Here is a 9,948-nt window from a genome sequence, read left to right as displayed (position 1 = left end):
TCTTGGAACCGAGTATAAATTATAGAACTAAAATGTGCATGTTATTACTATTCAGAAAATTAAGTTACATTGGTCATTCTTAATAAGATGAGATCAACTGTGGCTCCATGTGGCCACTATCACCTAAATTCCTCAATGTTACTCTTCCATTAGGGCGAATAGTTACCCATGTAATACTTCCATGATTTAAACTTAAACGTAACCAACCTTCAGGTGGAAATTGCAATGCCCTGAGACAAACGATAGATATGAACGAAAATGTTATCTCTTATGTACATAACATATTTGTACGTGATATATAAAATATAAAAGAAATAGTTTACCGGCATACAAAGTATCTAATAACGTTTGCGTGGCAAACGAGTATAATGTAAGAATCCTTCTCCTGACTATACTCTGGACGATGGAAATATTTTCTAAATGCAGCTTCTATTCTAGGTCCATCTTCGTAAACCTAGAATTCATTAATAACAATCTCAACTACATTATAAACAATTACTTTAAGTATTTAATAATATATCATGATATGAAAAATTCTTATACTCACAACTACTTCAGAGTTCCACATATCGATTGGTGGATCAGGTGCAATTGGCATACCTTCACTAAGAACAGAATCCTCTTTAACTGTTAAATTGGTAAGATACTTTTCTATGATCTTAGCAGTTTCTTTGGCTCGAACTATTGTTGATTGTACCATCATAGAATACGGTAGTCCTAATTCTTGTAATCTTTTTCCCGTTGCCTCGGCTTGCTGCTTACCTTTAGGATATTTAAAGACAATTTTGTTATTACTGTCATTAAAAGTAAACCATAAATGTAATAAAAAGAAAGTACACCGACCAAGATCTGTAAGTGTTCGATCTGAATCTGCTTTAGCTTGTGTATGATACTGGCCATGACGAACTAAGAGTATGTGATGTTTCACATCTGCTTTTCTCCGAATTGATCTTTTCTTTCGACCTTCTTTATCTATTTCATTATCTAATTTAGTTACATTTGCTAACCATTCTGGGTGACGTCTAAAAACAGGTGTAGTATTTTAAAATGGGAAACAAAAAGCAAGCAATATTTATTACAAGAAAATGTATACGATCTAAATTCTATAATTATATTATTATAATTATAACAATAATAATAGAAGTATAACTTAACCTGTCCCAATTGTTGTCCCATTTACCCCAAAACGACGGTGGAGTTACCCAAGAATGTTGATTTTGTAACGACGGATCATGTTCTTTGTCATTTGGATAGAAAAGTATCGCGCCTCCTATTGCACCAAATCCAGCGACCCATTTCTTAAAATTCAAACGTATAGGCATTTTTAAAGTAAACAATATGACCACTTCAATCGTTCAATCTCCTAACGATTTAAATCAGCGCTAACCGCACGTGAAACACATTGAACGACTTTGTTTTTCTCTGTATATTTTATCGGCCATAGAAAGATGTAATGAAAAATGAAAAGCAACCGTCGTTCTATCAAACAATATGATATAACTAACATAAATGTAGTAAATAATGCGTAATAATTGAAATTATTAAAGTTCATTTATACTATCCAATCGTCATTCATTTGCCGGCAAATTTGAATTTATTATTTTTTAATTTTAATGTTACATGATATTGTCATTATAAAAACAGTATCTGATCAGTTGGTTAATTTAAGTATTTAGACAGATTTTAATATATTTCTTATTGTTACATTATATTTTGACACTACAGTATTAATATTTAGTGTATGTACACATTTATCTTGAAAACATTTTAACTAATACATGACAAATTACGTAGCAATGAATTATACATATATATGTATTTTGTCATTGGTTTTCTGAAATGTATTATAAAAATTTTTTATATTAGACGCACATACATTTTTATCAGTCTTTAACTGTGGATATGTAAAAAACTTTCTTCTATAATGTAATAGTTTCTTTAAACAGACTGTAATGTTTGTATAGCTACCATGATTCAGTTATCTAAGGTTATTTCTAAAAATTTCATATACCAAAGATGATATAAGATCCGAAATATCCATGACAAAAGTCGTTTTTATTCAATAACATGACATGTATTTTAACATGAAATAAGTTGAGGTTTCATGTATCCTGTGTCACCGAACGTCCATAATTTCACCATGCCGTCAGGGTGAATGGAGATCCATGTAATACTGGCATGGTTTAAACTTAAACGTAACCAACGTTCAGGTGGAAATTGCAATGCTCTGAAATGAATATGAATATCACAGACGAAAATGACTATTTATTAGTGAATTACATGAATTGTAAAAGTTAATTTACCTGCATATGAAATATCTAATAACGTTCGCATGGCAGACGAGAATCGTGTAAGAATCTTTTTCCTGCGTGAAATCGGCACGATGAAAATATTTCCTAAATGCAGCTTCTATTCTAGGTCCATCTCTATAAAACTGAAATGTGTTAATGTTATGCGACATTATTTCAAATAAATTATTTAATTTGTAATCAGTGATGCACCTACATTTACTTCAGGTTTCCAATTAGGTGAAGGTGGTTCAGGTGGTATTGGCGCACCCTCATTGAGGAGAGAATCAGACTTTACCACTACGTCTTTAAAATCCTTTTCCATAATAATTTTAGCAGTTTCTTCTGCTCGAGTCATTGTCGAATGAATAAGTACAGAATATGGAAAATTCAACTTTTTTAATCTCTTTCCTGTTTCTTCAGCTTGTTGTCTACCTTTATAGCATTTAAAAAAATAACATCCATATTCATATACATCATAATTATTAATGACATAGAAGATACCAACCAAGATCTGTAAGTTTTGCATCTGTGTCTGTTTTAGCATCTATATTATATTGCCCATGTCGAATTAAAATTATATGACGTACAGATTTTGCCATTTTATTTGCTACTTCCTTGTTGTATGCAGTTTGATCAGATTCATTGCTTATTTTCATTGGTCTTACCAAACTTTTGGGATCTCGTCTATAAATAAGTTTACACATAAAATAAATAAAAATGATTAGCTAGAAACAAATATAATAACAGAGTGGTAAAGAATACAACCTATCCCAGTTATGATTCCACTTAACCCATGGCGAAGAAAAGGCCATCCACGAATTATGTTTTTGTGATAAGTTATTATTATCGTCGTGTGGATAAAAAAGCATCGCACCACCTATCGCTCCGAATCCTGTAAACCATTTTCGAAAACTTGAACTCATAGACATCGTTTAAACAACTTGACACCACTTGACACGATCAAATTTTCAAAACGATTTACTATCCAGCATTGATCTAAAGCCGAACGCGCACTGCGATGCGGAATACAAGTGTTAAGGTGTGTCTAAAATAATGATGAAATTGAGAATCGCCAAAAGTTTGTTTAATTCCTTTATGACGATAGACAAATCATTAGGCATAACAGAGGCTAAGCTTAAGAAAATGTAGTGTATCTAATCTTATTTCTTCATAATTCAGGAATAGGAGCAATAGGAGGCTATTGGATGTTAGGAAATTTATGCTTTTTATGCTTACAAAAAATTCAGTCTTTATTTCAAATACATGAAATTGCATTCTTTTAACGTCTTGGAAAGTACTATAAAAGGAGGATTTCATACATGGAATTAAAATACTATTCTTTACTCCTTGGCATAGAACTTTCTATGTCTGACTCGTAGGAATCCGTCAAAAGATTACCATCTTTGTCTCTTATGCGAATTCTACCACTTGAATACTGTGTTTTCTGAGTGCCATCCTGATAAAGTAGTTTAATAGTACCGTCGGGATATTCTCGTTTCTAAATCACACAAGCATTAACAGTCAATATTATTGTTTACACATTATTGTTTATAACATAAAAATTGTTTATTGTTACCTTATAAGTTTTAGTATGTATTTCACGTTGTCCATTTGGCCAGATAACAAACTTCTCACCGCTCGGAAAAATTTCCACATACAATCCATTTGGCATTGTCCATTTCTGGAAACCGTCGGATTCTGAAATTTTGTAAGCACCATCCGGAAATAATACTTCCACTTTACCATCGGCCGTTCGTCTTTCAATTTGTCCACTGTAAAACATAGAAAGTAGTGAAACAAAAAAATTCAGTATTATAATTATGGCGAAACTTCTTGGATACATACTCAGCGAATTCTAAAATTTCTAAACCATCTACCGTCTTCGTTTGCCATGTACCTGCTGAAGCGTAAAAATATTTTTCTACTCCATTTTTATTGAGTTCATGAATATCTCCATTGTGATAGGTATACCTAATTAGGCCTTGATCAGGAAAGATTCTCTTAACGTTTCCTCTCAAATATATGGCTTCGACCGAACCGTCAGGATGTACGACCTGTTTTATGGGTTCTTCAACCTCATGATTAGGGGGAACATTTTCAATATTTGAATTAGGTTCTTCACTCGCTAATACTGATTTCTTCTCATCATTTTCTTGATGCATTTGAGTATTTGCTTTTAAAGATTCGGAGGTTTCACAATTACTTTTCATAGTGTTCGTTGTGTCAGTTAATACTCTCAATTCACTAGCTGATTTCGGTATATTTTCAAGTTCGGAGTTTTCAAGAGGAGCGGAACTTTCTTTAGTTTCTGCCATTCTGGACGTTATCTCTTCGATTAATTGTTTGTATAAATTTCCCTTCTTAATAACATCCGCTCTGGATAACTGGCTTCTTCGTGGTCTTTCATTCACATTTTTACTGTTGTCACTATGTTGTTCTTTGCCTGCATCTGCATTTTTTTCATTAGCCGTGCTTAGAATTTTCATTGGTTCCAACTTCTCGTATTCGTCCGATGAGGAATTGTTAATTCTTGGAATTTCGCATAAATTTCGCTTATCAACATCTGCTATAGGTGCCTGGCTTCTTCGTGGTTTTTCATTCACATTTTTACTGTTGCCATTATGTTGTTCTTTGCCTGCATCTGCATTTTTTTCATTAGCCGTGCTTAGAGTTTTCATTGGTTTCAATTTCTCGCCTCCGTCCGATGAAGAACTGTTAATTCTCGGAATTCGTTTCAGCTGCAAGTTACACACTCTATTGATTTGATGGATTGCTCTTGTATTTGCAGTTTCAGGCTTTTCTACATTCTTAACTTTACTTTTCAGTAAAGTCTGCAATTTTTCCACTTCATCCTTGAGCCTCAAATTCTCTGCTTTTAAGATTCTCATTTGGCATTTATGTCTGTATTCCATCGCGTTCCGTTTGGTTTCTTTTGCATGAACCTCCTGTGCCAACCTTTCCATCGCGTCCCTTAAACATTGAAGTTCTTGCCTTTCTAGCCTATGCTGTTGTACTTTCTTTTGTAAATCACTCATTCGATTTTCCAACGAAGCTTTTTCGCGCGCTAGTTTTTTCTTTTCTTCGTGCCATCGGTCATCCATCTGTTTTCTATGCTCCTCAAAATTTTTTTCTTTTTCCGAAAACTCTTTATACAAGGTTCTGTAATCTTCTTGTAATTGTTTTCGCTGCATAGATAAAGCTATATTCTCTTTACGAAATATGTCAATTTCTTTTTCAAGCTCTACTAAACGATATTTTAAGAGTTCCGATTTAAAAATAGTTTCATTCGTCTCCTCCAAGTTTTTCTGATTTTCTTCATCTCCGATTACAACTACATCGTCATTATCGTTATCGCATTTTTCCATATTCGATGATTTAATACTGTGAATGTTATTTTTGGGTGTTGTCGCTAAAGTGTTTAAAAGGTTTAGTTCTTCCTTATCATAAACATATTGACTTATTTCTGCATTGCACATAAAATCATTATTTTCGATTGTACTATCGTATTCTGGTGGGGTTTCCATCATAGATGTGTCTGGACTTGAAGAATCGCTCCAGACTTTATCATCCTGAAAACGTTTTGTCATCACCGAATCAGTTGATATAGTTGACGTATCTGTTAACCCAATTGTCTTATATTGATTACACTCAGAGAATCTGACATGAAGACTAACATCTGCTTCGTTACTATTCGCATTAGTAGGAACATTATACAAGTTCTGTTGATTATGTACAGGCTGAATTTGAGTATTAAGTAAAGCATCTCTGCTTCCATTCAATTCTGACATTTTGATTTCACTGGCACTTTGCATAAACATATTTTTATATAATTCGCTTAAATTTTCTCTAATAAAAGGCAACAAATTGGAATAAGTATCAGTATTCTTACTCGGGGTTGTATTTGTATGTGCTTGGTCAGACTTTGTAGCTGTTTTATCTTTAACTGCTGGACTAAGCTGTTTCTCAATACCCATACTTTCTGCTTTGTGTCCATACTTTTTTATTTTAAATGGTGTCGATTGTTGTAAAAAGGCAATGACTGCACTAGATGTAGAACAAAAGCTGGAATTCTCTGCTTTTTCTTCCATCAACTCAAATATACGTACTTCTTCCAATTCCTTTTGCGTTCCAGACTGAAACTCTACAGTGTTTGATTCTATACTTTCTTTTGATTCGTGAACACAATCTTCTAAGTGAGGAGTCGACTTGGATTCAGATTCATTGCGAGCCTTCTTTTTTGGTAATGGTACATTCTTGAGGCTTAAAGTTTTTTTCACACGCATATTTTTTGGTAATTGTGCAGCTTTCGAATGTTGAATATTTTTGTTAGCTCTTTTATCATTACTGGAACATTTAAATTGCGTATTAGTTAAAGATCTGCTTAATTCTTTTGTATTTGGACTGGAAATATTTTTATTTAACTTGAATCTTGATAAACCCTCGCCTTTTCTTAAAAACGGCTTTTTTTCTATATGTTCCTTAACGTTACATCTTCCGGAAAATTCATTCTCACTATCTTTTAGCCTTTCTTCGAGCAATGTATGAAAGTCCTTTCTAGGGGATGGAATCGGTACATCATCAATACAAAGACGTTTAGCAAGTGACTTATCTGGCGTCAGTGGTGCTACTCCATCCATTTGAAATTGTTCCATCTGCGGTTTCTCTTCTGGAGTAGTTATTATTATTTTTATATTACCTTTTGTATCACAGATTTCCTTATCATTTAAATATCTTTGTTCTGTACGATTTGTAATACTATTCTCCATAAGCTTATTTTCAGGAGACTGTTGCTGTGACGTTATGCCTTGTAAGATATTATTTATATCCTGATTATCTACAAGTTCACTGTTATTCAATGCACGCGCACAATCTTCACTTGTTTGCGACTGGGTAATTAAATTTTTGTTATCAAGTTCGCCATCTCCTACAGTTGAATTCAAATTACTTGTGCTTGATGCATCTTGACTGTCTAGTTCTTGTATAGATAACTCGAGTGCTTTGAACATACAATCTTGTTTTTGAGATAACATCTCTCTTTGAATCTGCTGTTGTTTCAATAACCGTTCTTGCTGTTCTAACTGCCACTGCCTCAGCTTTTGTAAACGTTCGACTATTGATGCTTCCAAGTTCATTTTATTTAATACACACAGTGTATAGATGTATGGTTATATAGGTGAAACAAACGGTATTTACATTTTTTGGAAAAATGTGCTGCCTTCAATATAGCGCATATGCAAACGCACGTAAAAAATATGAACTGTCCCGTGTTTAAGAATATGAGTTGGTTATTCCTTTATAACTGTTCTTAACTCAGTTAATGGTTTTAAACTCATACTAATACAACATATATTCTTCTTTATTCATTTCTGTATGCACAGAATTCTAAACGAAATTTATGAAACATTAAAGTAATAAGTTCGTTGCGTATCATAAAAAATGAATAATCGCCTGTTTGTAATTAAAACACTCTTCATTAATTTTGAAATGGAATAAAATTTGACAACTGTTTTAAAATGAAACAAAAAGACGAACGAAGAGAAGCAATACAAAATGTATTACAAACCGGATTCGTTAAACTATGGTTTTAAATAAAATACAGGACACTTGTTGAAGTCACTTGAAGCACCATACCGGCTGACAGTTGAAAGGTGGAAAGTGGTTGAAAATAATTCGAAACTAATATATATATGTATACATATGATATATATTTATGTATCACATGTTCGCGTACAAGCGGCAACATGGCTTAGGCCCATGAGCGGCAAGCGCTGTATATCATTATAGAAGAAAAATATAAATTTTTAAGCTTGTGTTTGTAGATAGTACTTTCGATCAATTGAAGATTTTAATTAAAGTTTAGAATTTCATAATAAATCTTCGTTGCGGTTTATTTGGACATTTCGATTTCCAGTTTTTAAGGTTCTTTATTCCTCAACGCGTGGCACTGTGGTTGAAGGTTGACGTTTCTCAAATCTCATGTACCATCATCTATAACTTACAACATTGCCTGGCGGAGGTTTACTAAGACTAAGCAATAAGCACATACCACAACGTCCACAACCACAGTATTAGGATACTGTGCTATGGGCATTCACTGGTCATTCATGTAAAAATTTGACGTAAACTGAACTCATGATTCATGAGCTGCTCATTAGTTAAACTGTTATATTTACTTGTACAACGAAAATCTTAACGGTGCTTTTCAACATGATCGGAACGTATTGACAGTTAACTTTTGTCAATGTAACCGAATTTATGAGGATTCACAGGACTTAAACGGTAAACAAACCATTCATTCCTGCATTGTTTTATTATAGCTGAAACATCATAGTTATTTAGTTATACATGTTTAAAAACACACGTTTAATTCTATTAGTTTTCAACGAAGGTAATATCAGTTACGAAAAAATTTGAGCTTTGCCAATATTTGACGGATTGGATGTTTCATAATCAACTTTGAGGTTATAACGAGTCTTTAAAGTTAATTAAGTTGAGTGTGTTCAAATTATTTTTATTAACGATGATGTTTACATTATTTAAAACGTTTCTCATGTGTTCATTAGTATGAATATCAATATAAAAGTATTATTTATTAATATATTCCTTATCATTTAAATATCTTTGTTCTGTACGATTTGTAATACTATTCTCCATAAGCTTATTTTCAGGAGACTGTTGCTGTGACGTTATGCCTTGTAAGATATTATTTATATCCTGATTATCTACAAGTTCACTGTTATTCAATGCACGCGCACAATCTTCACTTGTTTGCGACTGGGTAATTAAATTTTTGTTATCAAGTTCGCCATCTCCTACAGTTGAATTCAAATTACTTGTGCTTGATGCATCTTGACTGTCTAGTTCTTGTATAGATAACTCGAGTGCTTTGAACATACAATCTTGTTTTTGAGATAACATCTCTCTTTGAATCTGCTGTTGTTTCAATAACCGTTCTTGCTGTTCTAACTGCCACTGCCTCAGCTTTTGTAAACGTTCGACTATTGATGCTTCCAAGTTCATTTTATTTAATACACACAGTGTATAGATGTATGGTTATATAGGTGAAACAAACGGTATTTACATTTTTTGGAAAAATGTGCTGCCTTCAATATAGCGCATATGCAAACGCACGTAAAAAATATGAACTGTCCCGTGTTTAAGAATATGAGTTGGTTATTCCTTTATAACTGTTCTTAACTCAGTTAATGGTTTTAAACTCATACTAATACAACATATATTCTTCTTTATTCATTTCTGTATGCACAGAATTCTAAACGAAATTTATGAAACATTAAAGTAATAAGTTCGTTGCGTATCATAAAAAATGAATAATCGCCTGTTTGTAATTAAAACACTCTTCATTAATTTTGAAATGGAATAAAATTTGACAACTGTTTTAAAATGAAACAAAAAGACGAACGAAGAGAAGCAATACAAAATGTATTACAAACCGGATTCGTTAAACTATGGTTTTAAATAAAATACAGGACACTTGTTGAAGTCACTTGAAGCACCATACCGGCTGACAGTTGAAAGGTGGAAAGTGGTTGAAAATAATTCGAAACTAATATATATATGTATACATATGATATATATTTATGTATCACATGTTCGCGTACAAGCGGCAACATGGCTTAGGCCCATGAGCGGCAAGCGC

General features: G+C 32.9%; 4 protein-coding genes across 8 annotated transcripts in view; 1 reads left to right on the top strand and 3 right to left on the bottom strand.

Moving 5' to 3' along the window:
* Nucleotides 1-15: 15 nt before the first annotated feature.
* LOC108630274 (serine/threonine-protein phosphatase PGAM5, mitochondrial) lies at nt 16-1,518 on the bottom strand. Its single transcript, XM_018033458.2, has 5 exons — nt 1,156-1,518; nt 844-1,022; nt 548-762; nt 324-454; nt 16-230 (listed from the first exon to the last, which is right to left on the bottom strand). Exons 1-5 carry the CDS (start codon nt 1,320-1,322, stop codon nt 80-82), a joined length of 843 nt encoding a protein of 280 aa, XP_017888947.1. The 5' UTR covers nt 1,323-1,518; the 3' UTR covers nt 16-79.
* Nucleotides 1,519-2,022: 504 nt separating this feature from the next.
* LOC108630275 (serine/threonine-protein phosphatase Pgam5, mitochondrial) lies at nt 2,023-3,305 on the bottom strand. Its single transcript, XM_018033459.2, has 5 exons — nt 3,057-3,305; nt 2,797-2,975; nt 2,506-2,723; nt 2,304-2,434; nt 2,023-2,227 (listed from the first exon to the last, which is right to left on the bottom strand). Exons 1-5 carry the CDS (start codon nt 3,218-3,220, stop codon nt 2,080-2,082), a joined length of 840 nt encoding a protein of 279 aa, XP_017888948.1. The 5' UTR covers nt 3,221-3,305; the 3' UTR covers nt 2,023-2,079.
* Nucleotides 3,306-3,369: 64 nt separating this feature from the next.
* Nucleotides 3,370-8,196, bottom strand: Sas-4 (spindle assembly abnormal 4). 4 transcript variants are annotated; one of them, XM_026817948.1, is made up of 4 exons: nt 4,915-8,196; nt 4,137-4,722; nt 3,868-4,063; nt 3,370-3,789 (listed from the first exon to the last, which is right to left on the bottom strand). In XM_026817948.1, exons 1-4 carry the CDS (start codon nt 7,421-7,423, stop codon nt 3,625-3,627), a joined length of 3,456 nt encoding a protein of 1,151 aa, XP_026673749.1. In that variant the 5' UTR covers nt 7,424-8,196; the 3' UTR covers nt 3,370-3,624. The 4 variants fall into 4 exon arrangements, with proteins under 4 accessions (XP_026673749.1, XP_017889123.1, XP_026673750.1 ...); XM_018033634.2 differs by having other exon boundaries at nt 4,137-8,196; XM_026817949.1 differs by lacking the exon at nt 3,370-3,789 and having other exon boundaries at nt 3,973-4,063; nt 4,137-4,191; nt 4,263-8,196.
* Nucleotides 7,080-9,948, top strand: part of Start1 (Steroidogenic acute regulatory protein-like) — a 9,471-nt gene continuing 6,602 nt past the window's right edge. Inside the window, exons 1-2 of one of the 2 annotated variants that reach the window (XM_026817951.1) lie at nt 7,080-7,098; nt 8,203-8,570. The gene's annotated coding sequence lies outside the window, so the exon portion shown is untranslated. Of the gene's footprint in view, nt 7,182-8,202; nt 8,571-9,948 lie in introns of both variants that reach the window. The other variant, XM_018033635.2, reaches the window with a different exon arrangement.

Source organism: Ceratina calcarata, unplaced genomic scaffold, assembly GCF_001652005.2.
Source record: "Ceratina calcarata isolate Rehan_Ccalc_2016 unplaced genomic scaffold, ASM165200v1 scaffold72.2, whole genome shotgun sequence".
Lineage (NCBI taxonomy): Eukaryota > Metazoa > Arthropoda > Insecta > Hymenoptera > Apidae > Ceratina > Ceratina calcarata.
The sequence above is the reverse complement of the archived record's forward strand: the minus strand, read 5'-3'. Positions and strand labels throughout refer to the sequence as shown.